This window comes from Trichoderma asperellum, chromosome 1, assembly GCF_020647865.1.
Source record: "Trichoderma asperellum chromosome 1, complete sequence".
Classification (NCBI taxonomy): Eukaryota; Fungi; Ascomycota; class Sordariomycetes; order Hypocreales; family Hypocreaceae; genus Trichoderma; species Trichoderma asperellum.
Genome location: NC_089415.1, coordinates 7,108,770 through 7,123,793, shown reverse-complemented (window position 1 = coordinate 7,123,793; position 15,024 = coordinate 7,108,770). Strand labels below are relative to the sequence as shown.

Below are 15,024 nucleotides of genomic sequence, written 5' to 3'. Positions count from 1 at the left end.
TCATCGGATGGCTAAAGTAAACAGCTGTCTGTGATGCAGGTGCTGATTCTGTTCATATGATGACAATGCGGCATTTAGCACATATGTAGCCGCGGTGATTAAGCTCGTTTTAGTAAATGCTGCACATCGCTCGATCACTATGAACGGTGATTGCGTAGAAATCACGCCGCTCTGAGACATGTGGGGAACGAAATGTCAAAATTAATGCACAGTTAGACACTGTAGCTGCTTCGATGCTGTTATCCGTCAACATCCCATGGAATCCCTCGATCCAGCTAGTACCAAAAGCGTACGGAACATTTCGTATTACTCCGCAATCCGGGAAGTTAACGCCGACCACCGTGCTTTTTGTGGATCGCCTGCTAGTAGTTCCTCTGCGGCCCGCCAGCCACATCTCCAAAAGTGGAATATGAGTAGCAGTTTTGGTGTTAGTCTGAGCATATACTGATCCAACAATACAGCCAACTATCTTGATACTAAAGACCTCCTCTCCTGGTATCACATACAAGCTACCTAACACCATACAAAAAGGCGCGGAGAAGAGCTGGCTGTGTGGTTGTTGACCATTAAATTGCAGCAGGATATCTACTAGAGCAGTGGTACCTGCGCGTTGTATGCTGGGCTATAGACGCTCAAAGTGTCTGATCTTGGTCGGCTCAACATTGCTTTATTCCCTAATGTCAGGGTATCCTGCTATTATGTTTGTAAGAGGGGATCATCCATGAAGAATCTTGTTATCAAGCATCTGGTCGAGGCTTTTCGCGTTTCAGGTGATGTTGCTATATTGCTTCGACTCAAGCAAGGATAGGCCTCGCTGTATTCCGAGGAGTCGGCAGTGGACTCCGATGGTGTGACAGGGTGACTCAAAGAAGGTCGTTCGATAGTAATATAAAGATAAAGGAGCACATTCGAATTGTTGGGAAGGTAGTATTGAGCTTCCTCGGATAACGCGAACAAGGCTAAGTAAATGAACAGCCGAGGTCACGTAAAAGTTGGTGGCACGGTCTCTGCGCAATTGTAATGTATTAGTATTTTCTCTAACAAATACGAGTGGATTCAGATTTTTAAATCTATGGCCCTCGGGATCGGACTACATGAAATTGTGACCCCGATGATCAGCTTTCAGCCTCTTAGCTTAAATATAGCACTGCAAAAATAAAATTGTTTGAAGTTAAAAAAACACACAAAAAAAATTATTATTTTAATAGTCTTAAAAGTACTTGTATTATACGGCAGTATAAATTAGCTAACACAATAATATTTATTATATTACAATATTTTATAATACTTATAAAGCCTTACAGTATAAAAATTATTTTTAAAAAAAGTACAAGAAATAATATTTTAAATGTATAAAATATTAAAAATTGGTTTTAAAAAGAATAAATCGTATTCTAAATAATAAGTATTAAGAAATTAAAATTTAGTATTATATAATTTTTGGCTATATTTATATATAAATTTAAAGCCTAAGAAGAAAAATATTAAATAAGCGTTTTAAACTTTACAGAACTCTATATCTTAATAATATACTAAATTATAACTGAACTATAGTTTATATGTTAATATAGCTGTAAATGTACTTGGTTAATATAGTAATAAAGTTTATTGTAAGAAACTGTAAGATATGTAAGAAACTGTAAGACGTGGCTATCTGGAGGGGGTGGCGGATTGTTGATGACAGACCCTATGTGTTCTGAGTTTGTGACGTGATCTACAAGATCGTTAGTGCGACAGGACTTAATATAAAAGATATGGCCGCAGTTGCTTGTCGTTCTTAAAGAATTTCCTAAACAGCTCCCTCAGAACTCCAATATCGACTCCGCGCTCTTCTGCAATAATCCTATAAAAACTATCGCATACCATCATTCTTTCATAAGATATGAACGCTTACGGGTATCCAAAACCGCAGTACGGAAAGCGACTACTGGTTAATATAGTGGACGAGTATGCAGCCTACGAACCAGAGCGTATTTTTGTCTACCAGCCATATTCCAGCAACCTCGAAGATGGTTATCGCCCTATTACCTTTAGAGAAACTTCCAGAGCTGTGAACCACCTTGCTGTCGAATTACTCCAGCAGACACAAGATGCCGCTTATGAGAAGGACAGCTTTCCTACTGTGGCTTATATTGGGCCAAGCGATATACGGTATGCCATAGTGATGCTTGCCTGCATAAAGGCTCATCGCCAGGCGTTATTCATCTCCCCTCGCAACAGTCTTGAAGCACAGCTTTCGCTCTTCAAAAGAACACAATGCGCTCAAATATTGTATGAGTCCTCGATGCAATCCACTGTAGAGCCATGGCTTCAATTCTATCCTATGCCAGCGAAAGCAGTTCCTCCTCTTGAAGTTTGGCTTCAGTCGACGGCTTCTCATGTGCCATACAATGTATCATTTGAAGAGGCTAGATGGCATCCTTTGGCTGTTCTCCATACCTCTGGCTCCACGGGCATTCCAAAGCCTGTAACTGTTCGCCAGGGAAGCGCTGCTATTGTCGACGACCTACGAGAAGTATATATGGACGGTTCTCCTGTACTATGGTCTTACCTTCCGAGCCATTGTTCGAAAATATTCGCACCGATGCCGTCGTTCCATATGGCAGGAGTCGCTTGTATGTCATTTTTTGGAATTTATTTTGGAACTAAAATATTTCTGGGAGTGCCAAATCGCCCTCTAAACGCGGACATTGTTGCCGAATGCCTAAAGATCACGCATTGCGATGCAGCTGTTCTTCCCCCATCTATTATTGAAGATATGAGTACCAACGAAGAACATGTTAGGCTTTTAGCCAATCTTAAGTTGACTGGCTTTGGTGGAGGTTAGAAATATCTTCTACGACATAATTTGCCCTTCCATTTATCGATCAAAACTGACTGTGTACTATAGGTAATCTATCTCCTTCAGTAGGGGATGAGCTTGTGAGAAAAGGTGTTAAATTTGGAAATGCTATAGCTTCTACCGAGTAAGCTGGAAATCTGAACCATTAACCATGAACCATGCTCGCAGCTAACATATTCAGGGTTGCACCATATGTTATACATCATCAGCCCGACCCCAAGTTATGGCAGTGGTTTATCATTAACGCTGAAGAAATGGGTGCTGACTTTCGTCTGATAGCAGATGATGATGTTTACGAAATGTTTATTGTTCGAAAGGACCCAAAAGAAGCTATGCGGCAACCGCTCTTTTATACTTTCCCTGATAAGACCGAGTGGTCAACAGGTGATATGTATAAAAAACATCCAACCAAGCCAAATCATTGGCAATACTATGGTCGTACTGACAACGTCATAGTCTTCTCAACCGGCGAGAAGCTCAATCCTGTGACAATTGAGGCTGCCGTAGTGGGCCATCCTGCAATCAGAGGCGCACTTGTGGTGGGACAGCAAAGGTTGCAGCCCGCCCTGATTTTGGAACCACACGAATTTCCAAAAGACGAGACAGCAGCCAAATCTCTTATTGAGGGCGTATGGCCCATTGTTGCAGACGTAAATAAAGTCACCGTGGCTCATGGAAGAATTGTCCGTGATATGGTCGTTCTTGCAGATCCTAAAATGCCATTTTCAATCTCGGGGAAAGGCTCGATACAACGAATGGCAACTGTCACAACATATAAAGATTTTATTGATGGACTCTATGCACAGCAAGACGAAGGTATTGATATGGGCGATGCGATTTCTTTAGATACTACTAGTCCAGAGGCCATGGCACAGTCTATCTTGGATATTGTCAGATCTCAGATTCACAAGCCAGTTGTCAACATTGAAGCGGATCTTTTTAGCACCGGGATGGACTCGATGGAAGTTATTACTCTTTCAAAGATACTTCGATCTACCCTAGAGACTGCTGGTGTAAAGGTTGTTAAGGATACCGCTGCGCCTCGAATTATTTACGCAAACTCGACAATTAAAGGACTGGCGGAGCATTTATATTCCTCGGCCATCACTGGAAGTTCCGACGAAGATGCTGAAGCAAAGGAAATCGGTGCTTTAGCGAAACTCATCTCCAAATACACCAAGGACCTCCCGTCTCCAAACACGAATCAGCCCAATCCTTTGGATGAACATCAGACAATTGTCATAACGGGCACTACAGGGTCTCTTGGGGCCTACATGCTCGACCTTCTAATAAAAAATCCTCGAGTGGCAAAAATTCTTGCGTTCAACCGTGGCCAAGATGGAGGTAGCTACCGCCAACCAGCATACAATGCATATCGTGGGTTAAGTACAGATTTTTCAAAAGTCGAATTCCTTGCTGTGGATCTTTCCAAGCCATATTTCGGCCTCCATCTGGAGAAATACAACGACATCCTAGCTACAACAGACCGTATTATTCACAACGCATGGCCTGTCAACTTTAACATTAGCGTCAGTTCGTTTGAACCTTACATTTTTGGCGTGCGCCAACTTGTGAATTTCTCCAACAAAGCAGCCAAGAGAGTCCCAATTATATACATATCAAGTATTGGTACCGTTGGTGGCTGGGTGCGTCCAGAACCAATTCCTGAACGCCGCCTCGAGGATTTGACTCTGCCCGCCATGGGCTACGGCCGGTCAAAGTTCGCCGCAAGTTCTATTTTAGATGCAGCTGTTGAGCAATCGGGTATCTTGGCTGCTGTTATTCGCGTAGGACAAATTGCTGGTGCGCGAGCCAAAAAAGGCGTGTGGAATCCCCAAGAGTTTATCCCGAGCTTGATTGCAAGCTCAGTGCATCTCGGAGTGCTTCCATCTCGACCAAGTAGCACAGATGTTGTGGACTGGACGCCCGTCGAAGATATTGCTGGCCTAGTTTTAGATGTCGCCGGAATCACCGAAAAGATTGATCCATCAACCATTTCGGGATATTTCCATGGAGTAAACCCTTCGGTAACTAGCTGGACCAAAATCGCAGCAGTTCTCAAGAGCCACTATTGCGGAAGAATAAAGGACATAGTGCCTTTGAATGAGTGGATCCAAATTCTTGAAGCAAGTTCTATCAACGCAACAGCGGAGGATGTAAACAAAAATCCTGCTATCAAGCTCATTGATGCATATAAGGGCATAGCATCAGGTGGTGGCTACTCTAAGTGGGATATGGAGAGAACCATCGCACACAGTCCGACCATGAGAAATCTTGGGCCAGTCGATGAGGCTTTGATGAGAAACTGGTGTGACCAGTGGAATTATTGATGTTGAGAATAATATCTGCGATGATTTGTTGCTAAGGAATTATTTCCTTTACAAATTTGTTATCTAATTATTGGACAATTGTTGAATTAGTAACAAACTAATAAGAATGAGCATTGAGGGTTACACTTGAAATCCACTTTGAGCTAAAAACTCTTTAGCGCCGAACCCTCGAGAAAAACCTAGTGAAGATATCGCCAGATGTTAAGCACAGTAGATTTTGGAGTCGGGCAAAAAATTGCGGTTTCAAATGCGCTGCTTTCCAAGCTCTCGTCTTCTTTTCTTTCTCTTCTTCTTTACTTCCCTTGCCGACTTGAATGCTTATCTTTGGAAACTATGAGGAATTTCGCTCCTACTAAAAGTATCTTCGTCATGCTATTAGTACTGTGTGTAGTATCCAGCTGCATCCTTTTGCCATTTTCTCAAAGCGTTGGAGCGCGGGTCGTCCCCCTGCGTCGACAGCATGCAGCAACGCCTATCCTACGTCATTCAACCTTCTTATACTCTGTGCTAATACTAGTAGTAGCATTACATTCACGCAAGGAATCTTCCCCATGTCTACTATTGCTGCTTTGAGGTCAGCCACCGAGTTGGCCATGCATTAGCCAGTAATGGGACTGCCAGCGTATTAAAACAAGCCACGTAACGACCGCCAACGAGGGCTGCATATGCCAATAAGCAAATAAGCTAAGAAAAGTACATTTCGACAAAGCGTCGCCATCCAGGCCAGCGCCGTAATACTGGGAAAAGGAGTAGCCAATGAAAGAGCTGTCATTATCGCGGGGCGCGGGATCTCAGAAAGGGTCACTTAGTGCGAGTATGGAGGGCTCTGCATCATAATCACGTCTGTTAGTCTATTGGCTTTTTCTTAATTGCTTTTTTTTCTAGATATTTGAGTAGCCGCGCAAGCCAGTCATAGCAGCCAACGCTACCCTTTCTTCACATCGCTTGCACTCGCTCTTTTTGGACAGCACCAGCTACTATGGAGGAGACTTTAACCGAATTCACAGTATTCCCTCAATTACCAACTGAGCTAAGGATCAAAATATGGGAGTTGGTGCCAAGACCTAGCCGTGTGGTTGGCGTTTTACCTCCAGCCTCTAACTGGTATCGTCATTACTATCGCGCAATTGGCTCTAGAGCAAGCTCAGGCGGGAACCATCAAGGAACAGGATCTTGGCAACGCTACCATTATCGATACATTGTTCAACCCAAAAAACATGCGATATTCCCTCTGCTTCATGTGAATCGCGAAGCTCGAGACGTTTGGCTGCCACATTTTTTTCAACCTTCTCGCCATTCTCGCGTATCGGATCTTGATATTCGATTCGATACGCCTTTCATCAGCTACGATACCGATATTTTTACTATCTTTGATGGATGGCCGTCAAGAGGCATCCCGGTGGATGCTTATCGCAACCCCACGATACTTGGCAATGACGACGAGCCAATGGACGGCTTTATAGCCCTCGACCGAAAGCGAATAAAGAACGTTGCACTTTGTGAAATCCCAGGAGATATAACATCTTTCACAGGCTCCGTTGCCATCCGTCAATTGCCAAACTTGCAAAACCTAACAATCCTGGCTTTGGGACCCAATTCGACCTATCGACCTGCGCCTCTCGCTTCTCAGAGTGGCAATGGAGATAGCCTACCAATACTTGAGATGCTAGCAGTGGATATACAACGAGGTAGCTCTGATATCTATGAACTTCCTTTGGATCTGGTCCATAAGAGTCCATTTCTCAACGGTTCGAGACTACGGCATGCAATAGCTCTATCACCCAGTATACGTCCACTGTTTCGTTATAAAACATTTATTCTATCTTTGCTATGGCATGAATTCAGGCAGAACAATGCAGCGGAAGCGATTTCGGCTTCCTGGTGGGAGTACACAGAGTACTTGTTTGAAGACTGCCGTGAAGACGCACAATGCCCTTTAATGTTGAGCGGCTGCGGCGCTGAAGGCCATACAAAATGCGAAATGATGGACTGGAAGCCTAATTTTGAGATTAATTATAAACTTCTTTATGCAACAGAGTGGAAAGATGAGCTCAAACGTATCGGGGTCATTAGAACATGAACCACCATACCGAGCTCTGGGGAATATGTTTGTGCTATTGTATCATCAGCTGCTGTAATTTTCTTAGAACAAATTGTATATGAGCCTTTTCTTGCCATTTCGGAAAGCAGATAATGATTCCCTCTCGCTTATTGATTTTACGAAGCAGGTAAAATATGCTCGCAATTTATAACATCAATAGTTCCTAGTAACCGGGCTAGTGGACACTCATGAGATGGGGTCGTCAGCGCAAATAAGCCAATTTATCATCAATAACTATCCAAAATATCCATATCCAAGTACAACACCGATAAATAAAGACAAGAACAGAATAGAGCCGTCATATATGAGTACACCAATAATGCTTATCATCCTTCTAAATGCAATACCAATTGTTGGTTGAAGTCTCCGTTGAGCTTTGGTACTTCTTTAATCCGATTTATAAGGGCTGATAGCGTGATGGAATCTGTCATCGTTATCTCGACTGCTGATTTCCAGTGAATGGGAGTCAGAGTCGAATATTGTGTTCGATAAGTGATCATTATCTTTGCTAACCGACGTCTTCCTTGGTGAGACAGACGCCGCATCGCTGGTATAATCTGTGCTTCCTTCTGTCTCCCTAGTTGTGAATTCTGAGTGAGGACCCGAAGAGGTTATTTCTTCACGGTCTGCTTCTTCTGTTGCTTTGAGATCGACTTCTTCAAACTCGGGTTGGATAGGACGAGGAAGATTTCTCGGCGGCAGCGGAGGCGGCACGCGCTTAATGGGGACTACAGCATCGACCGGGGGAGCGCTGATCGATTGTGATCGCAAATCTGAAGGAGAAATTATCGCAACCTCTGACTTTTCGTCATCCTCGCTAAAAAATGTGAGGCTATCGTCTCTGCCCCAGTCACGGTGGATGCTATTCTTGCGGCCTTTGGAACCCCAAGGGCTATCATTTACAGCATTATAGAAATCGTTGGGCTCCTCGTACAGACTCCGATTTTGGAAAGTGTTATTAAAAACAGGGCTCGTGACTGGAGTTATAATTTCGTCAGTTTGTGTTCCGGCATCTGATGATTCGTAATGCGGATCGCCACTCCATCGCAGCCTTGAGTTTGGAGTTGATGCGTAGCTATCGCGGCTGCTTCTTGTTTCCGCGGTTTCCATGCTGTGTCTATTGTGAAACTTGCTGTAGACCGGACTTGAGGGACTTGGATGATATTCAAACTGGCGGCTAGACGGTCTTGAACGAGTCCCAGCCTCCACAATATCCAGTCCCTCCCTTTGCAAGGCCAAAAAGCCATATGGATCCGGGTCACCAGGTTCTGGGATGCCGAACAACTTGTCACTAGGAGCCTCAACATTCACATCACCTGGTGCCGGTTGTCCCTCGAGCTCCTCCATAAGCTCTTCGTCAACATCCGATCGGCCTTCGGCAGCCTTTAATGTCTCCATTAGCATTTTAAGCTCTGGTGGTGGATGCCGGACTTTCCCAGCTAATATGTCAGTAACACCTATCGTCTCTCCATAAAAGCGAGCATTTTCGTCAGTGCGCTCAATTATAATCGAACCGTCGACTTGGACACCAGCGTAGAAACCACGCGACTTGAGATACGTAAAGTTTGGTCTGTTGGCCTCTTTCCATTTGCCATCGTTCTCGAGAACTCCGCCCATGCCAACAGGCCCGGCAACTGCGGTAATCTCTCCACCCACCGTAGCTCGAACTTTGGTGAAGGCATCCAGAGCTTTGCGATTGTTAATTACCAACACGCAATCGTAGATATCCACTCCAACAAGAAACCCCAAACCGGCCGTGTGGAGCAGAATGCCAGATGGTGGGGACCATGATCCGTCTTCTCGTTTGGCGACCACCACGCCGGAACCGCCGGCTCCGGACACCCACAATCCAGTACGCATAACAGTGAATATGGCGAGGCCAACGCAATTCTCAATTACCTTTTGAGGAATTTTCTTGATAACTCGCTGCTTTCTCTTCGGACCGGCGGCATCGGCTTGGCGTTCCTCTTCTGCGTAGAAGCCATCCTCTGCATGGTGCCATGTTGTTAGCGTTGTCCGAAATGATTCAACGAGAGGTGAGACGATGGTCTATAACCGTAAAGCAACTGGATTTTAAAAAGATAAGAAAAAAAGCAATCGGGAAAAAAACGAAGCGTTATTCTGATAGCCCTCTTTGATGGGTGATTTGTGTTTGTTTAACATCTCAATGAAGAAAGACAAGATGATGAAAACCCATCAAAAAGAAAGGTCATACGCACTGCAAAATGATCTCAATATTCTCGCGGCCTTGTCGCTTTCCTTATCTAATGTCGTTGGCCAAAACGCTTCGCTGCCAATGCGATTAGAGAGCCGATTTACGGGTGCTCCGAGCTTATCCGCCCAGCCCCAGACCTTGTCAAAGCCCTTTTTGCTTGTGGTCTTGGTCGTATCCCAAGACGGCAGTTTCGACGTCACCTTTTGCATCTTTGTCGCTTGGAAATTGAGGATTGGAAAAACAAAGCGAAGTCAGGAGAGATGTTGATCCAGAGCTGAAAGAGCAACCGGCGAGAGTTTACGAAATAGACAACTTCATGCTCATGTTACAACCAAAGCTATTGGGTAGTGGCGCAGCGACGTGTCCCGCACTTTATATCATCTAATAGCTCGCACTACCTACTGACTGACTTCCGCTCTTCCCGATCGCCGCCACAGCCCGCTGCTGCTGCGGGTGACGCATTCGACGGATCAATACGGATCAGTCGGTCGGTCGACGCCCAAAGCAAGGCGTGCTTAGATACTTCGAGAATTTGTAGGGTTCTGCGCCTCAGCCTAAACTACGCAACACATCCAGAGCTGCTTAGACAACAGCTCTGTAATCACCAATCAGCGCCCTGTCTTATAGCACGTTACGGAGTACTCCGGTATAGTATGTATATAGACTAGCTAGAGACTACGTGCAGGTAATTGTTTGATGGGCCTGTTTTCTGTCCCCTCTTTTTGGCCTCACTGTGTCCCCTACCGTGTTCCAAACACAAAAAACGGACTACCCTACTCGCCTTGCTGCCTTTCGCGATGACGTAACCAAACAGCCTCGCTTTGTAGCAATGTGTAGAAGATAAAGTGCGAATTGAATCCCCAACGCACAAAAATTGTGTCCATGAGAAATTATAACTAACTACAGTCTAAATCGTATAAGATATCGCGCAAGATGCAGAATTCGGCTGTGTTATAGGCCCCATGGGATCCATTTCTTGGAGAAAGGAGTCACAGCGTATCTAACAGTTTCATGTGCCATGTATTAGCAATAGAGCCATAGTATGTGTGGCGGGTCAATTTCAATCACAATCAGAAAATAATCAGCGCCACCACTAAATGTCTGATACTAGTGGCATACGGGTAAATCAATACAGGTTCAATTTCAACTTGCAGCATCGTGGCCTTTCACTAGACAAGTAAAAGAGCATACGTAATACCTACTTGTGTCGGCTGTGGAAAGCGTTATGCAAGCTTTGTCCATGAAAAAGAATACAGTACAAGGTGCTCTTGAGCTTCACTTGGCTCGTTGTGAACTCAAAGGTCAGCCGAGGCGTCTCCTCTTTTTTTTTTTTTTTTTTTTTTGTCTGTCGCTTTGCGCTTTAAGAAGCATTATTCAACTAAATGGCCTCAATTTGTATGAATGCCCGAGTCCATAGGTTATTTGACTATTTGCGGTAGATACCAGACTAAATTTGCTCTGAAGTAATAGAAATGAGCTTTGCGAAGCCCAAAATTCCCCAGAATGTGAAGCTTGGTGAGCGGGCTATTACTTAACTCAAGAGCACTCTATTACTCCATCAACTATGCGCCTAATGTATTCTACTATTAACAATTTCGGGGAGCTATAGAGTCGGCAATGTCGTTATTAAAATTGATGTGAGAGATGACATTAAACAACGCTTTGATAGTGGACAGAATGTGTATGACAGCGTTTACTATATAAGTTTAGATTCAGCTGCTGGTTGGATCAGAGAGTCGTACGAATACGCGAATACGATATTTTCAACAAAAAGCCTTTTGGCAATTAACATTGACACCAACACCGAGACACGAAGGCCTGAACACAGCTTATCTTGAATATATCGCCTCGAGCGATCGTGGTTGAGACCTCGCTCTTCAATATCGCCGTGTCCGCATCTCTATATCGAGTTGCCGTTAAGGATTAGCTAGATTGCATACGGCTTTACTCATAGTACTTGTAGTGCCTCCAACATCAGCCAGTTGGTAAGTCTAATGTAGAGCTGTGTGATGGAAACTACTTGTAGAACCAAGAATTTTGCTCTCAATAGACGCTCAGCAACGACAATACTGTACGCACAAAATCTCTAACGGATAGTCGCTTTTCCCGTAATATCTATAGATCGATGTCTACTCCGTGCGTAGCTGAACAGCTCGTATTACGGAGAAGTCCGGTTTTACGTATTACTAAGGTACATGCGATGCAGCCAGCATATGTCTGGCGCTTACATGTACCTTTTCCTCGGATGTTTCCAGCAGGCAAGGGCTGAATTTTCTTCGGTACTCGGCGGCCTTCGTCTTCTATTTACTGAAATGGTATAGCGTCTTTTGAGAAGGATGCGGTGCTTTTTTTTTTTTTTTTTTTTTTTTTTCTCTTAGCCTTTCAATATAGGAGGTTCAACCCGCGGTAATGCAGACTTGGAGTATTCAATGAAGCGTACATCCCTACCAAGAGATCAGACCCGCAGGGATTTACTGTGCAATTGCTGGCGATACTCCCCTAAAAGCCAGCGTAAGGTATGCCGCTAACCCCCACCTCTGTTGATCGACTCCACGCTGGATCAAAAGCACTGCCAGAAAGCGCAAAGAGCGTAAGGAGTAGACCCAAGCGTAGTTGAATTCTAGATTCATTCTACTGGTCGCAGTTGGACATCTAAGGGCCTTGTCCATGCAGGCTGTACCTGGATTGCCGCCAAGAGGTCGCTGCCGGAACAGCGGCACCTGTTTCCTCGAATATGCTGACGTACTAGCAGCAGTAATCCGAGGAACGATCTTTACAAGGATTCGTATCTAGGCCGATCTGATCTACCGTCGGGCCCAATGCTTGCAATAAGCAAAGCCCGAATTTCCTGCATACGGAGTACGGAGTACAGCATAGTCTACAAATACTCAGAAAGGCAGTTCATCCTTCAAGTCTTAAAAGGGAAGTTACGCATTAATATTACATCCTCCGTATATGGCAGGTGAGTGTGTAAGGATGATGCCATGTCCTTGGCTAATGATAACGAGGGAAGAGGAACTAAGTGTGTCACTGAGGTAGGCAGTCGCTACTACCCTACTTGGTGAAGTCGTCTCATCAGCAACTATTTTGAGGGATCCGTACATACTCGAGCAATGGTGCGATTTTAGTATCCTAGTATGGTATACCCTGTATTTGTATTCTTCATCACATTAATTCGGAATGAAGCGCTTCTCTTGCGGGATTCGCCTATTAGGCCATGTTGTTGGTTACCCGCACTAAGACAAAGCGGACAGGTAGATACGCACATTTATCAAGGGTAAGGCAAAGAGAAGGGGGAGAGTGCTACAGTGTGAAAGACTACCTACTTGTAGTAGGCGCAGCGCTCCGCAATATAAATCAGCTCTTATATTGGTCTCAGCTCTCTCTTCCGCGGCCTGTAAAAGCCAGTTCCCTGTCCTCATTTTTCTAACCACTCTAGCAGACAACCATATTAGTAGTATTCCAATTTTCTCATTCACTCATTCCATATCCTGCACGTATAAGGCTAGTTCAACCGTGAATTTTTCTTAGCTTATAGTTTGAGTGCATTGAAAGAGAGCAAAAGTAATACTTCATAGACCACAGAGCTTTGTGAACTTACGTCCACGTTGCATAGGCTAAATCCTATTCATTAAGCATAAATGATGCTTCAGGCTTCCTGGAATATCCCATGTCCTGTCCTATTCACTTAAATTTATGCGATAACGGCTCTCCATGCAAGGCTATACGAGAGCACTACGAACTCTCCCCACCCCCCATCCAAAAAAAAAAAAAAAAGTAGGTTATCTAGAATAGAGTAGGTTTAACAACGTTACGGCATGGGACAACAGGATAGCACTCTGTAAATCGGAAAATACGAGTATCATGCCTCATCTCTAACCACCATGTGCGTTCGTGAAGGAGCAAATCTAAGGATGCATATTTCCTGACTTGTGCCGTGTCCCTTAACCGATCGCATTTGTCAACGAATTTTAGCGCCTAGACCAGGATTTCCAGCTTCCGACCTTCCGCAACTGACACCAAGTCAACACTTGGAGGGAAAAGATACGAAAATCAAACAACAATCAATACACCAAGCAAGCTGAGGCTCCGAATAAGTTTTAGAAATCGAAAATTAAGAAATGTTGTATTCATTATTGTATACTGCCTTGCGCACCCATAAATGGGTTATTTGGCTTGGTGCGTTTTAATTAAAGTAATGAATAGAAGTAACGGACAGATAGATCTCTGGTAGCGCGAATGCGAAGAACGCAATGCGATGGTACGGAGTACTTTGTCAATTTTGTCAATTTTCAATCTAAAAAGGCTAGTCGCATATAAATAGTTGAGACATACCGACGGTATTTAGCTAGATTGTATATTGTCTAGGGTTTATCTAAAGATACAAGGCTAATAATAGTAGATACATACTATGTTGTAGCAGACTAATAGTAGCAGAAATGGACAGCGAACTAAGACGTATTACAAATGTAGAAGCTGCTTCTGGCCTCACATCTGAATTGCAAGTTATTTATAACTCTCTCTATTCTTATGTGTTCTGAAAAGAAGTTTGGCGCGGCTTTATACTGAGAACATGATATGGGTATTATTGTGGCTTGGATGAAATATTATCTAGTAAATGACTTGCTTGACAACGGTTGTTATATAGTTGATTCGAAATACAAGAAGTGGAAATAAACTATTAGAATCCCATGATAGAGCCGGGAAAAAAGCTACCTTGAGCTAATCTCTAGAAGAGATTATACTCGTTTACGAGAGTCAGCAGGCGAAAGACAAGAGTAGGGCGTGTGGTATCCGAGATTAGAATAAAGTATATTACGGATCAGTGAGATCTCAAATCTAACCCTCCAGTGTTTCATTTGCTAGTTAGCATAGACACTAGCAGACAGGGAATGCTATAGATGGATAACGAAGATTCTTAGCGCCGGAAAATTAGATATTATTCAAAACTCCAGCAGCTCACAACCATACAACTGTCTCCCCCAAACCATTGAACAATTGTTTTATGTTGGAAATTTTCCTCTTGACTGTTGGCTGATATAATTCATCCATTATAAACTTTTGGCATCATCTTTCGCCTTTTCTTATGGCCGAGGTATTACAGCGCTGTCATCATCGTTTTAGCTCCGGAAGCTAGAGCGAGGGGTGCAGGAGAAACCCCACTGCTCTAACCCCTTTGTATTATTCTACCGCTGTTTGTGCTCCTTTATCGCGCCGTCGTATTTTGTTAGGTAGTAACCCAAGAAAAGGAAGCAACATGCTATATTTTGTGTAGCATTGGTACAATTAAAGCTCTATCGTTCACCTTGGCTGCCACGCCTACTTTCTTTCATAATGCTACTAGGACTAATATGCAACATTACTACATCTACTACTACCACCCTCTTACTACCACCTAGTGACATGTTCTCTAACCACTCGTTTCGTCCGCTAAAATCACGATATTTGCCTGTGGAGCATCTCCTGTTTCCCCGATACATATTACTAACTCGCCCTAGCATCAGCAGAACAACTCACTGCAATAGCTTGCCGTATA

The 15,024-nt window shown here is 43.9% G+C and overlaps 3 protein-coding genes across 3 annotated transcripts; 2 read left to right on the top strand and 1 right to left on the bottom strand.

Moving 5' to 3' along the window:
* Positions 1-1,822: 1,822 nt before the first annotated feature.
* On the top strand, positions 1,823-5,292 carry TrAFT101_002272 (putative NRPS-like protein biosynthetic cluster). The gene is made up of 3 exons (XM_066126549.1): positions 1,823-2,822; positions 2,891-2,932; positions 3,122-5,292. Exons 1-3 carry the CDS (start codon positions 1,883-1,885, stop codon positions 5,170-5,172), a joined length of 3,033 nt encoding a protein of 1,010 aa, XP_065982652.1. The 5' UTR covers positions 1,823-1,882; the 3' UTR covers positions 5,173-5,292.
* Positions 5,293-5,723: 431 nt separating this feature from the next.
* TrAFT101_002271 (uncharacterized protein) lies at positions 5,724-7,481 on the top strand. Its single transcript, XM_024907874.2, has one exon. It carries the CDS (start codon positions 6,152-6,154, stop codon positions 7,250-7,252), a length of 1,101 nt encoding a protein of 366 aa, XP_024763394.1. The 5' UTR covers positions 5,724-6,151; the 3' UTR covers positions 7,253-7,481.
* Positions 6,122-9,799, bottom strand: TrAFT101_002270 (uncharacterized protein). Its single transcript, XM_024906451.2, has 2 exons — positions 9,493-9,799; positions 6,122-9,261 (listed from the first exon to the last, which is right to left on the bottom strand). Exons 1-2 carry the CDS (start codon positions 9,695-9,697, stop codon positions 7,661-7,663), a joined length of 1,806 nt encoding a protein of 601 aa, XP_024763393.1. The 5' UTR covers positions 9,698-9,799; the 3' UTR covers positions 6,122-7,660.
* Between the last annotated feature and the right edge of the window lie 5,225 nt (positions 9,800-15,024).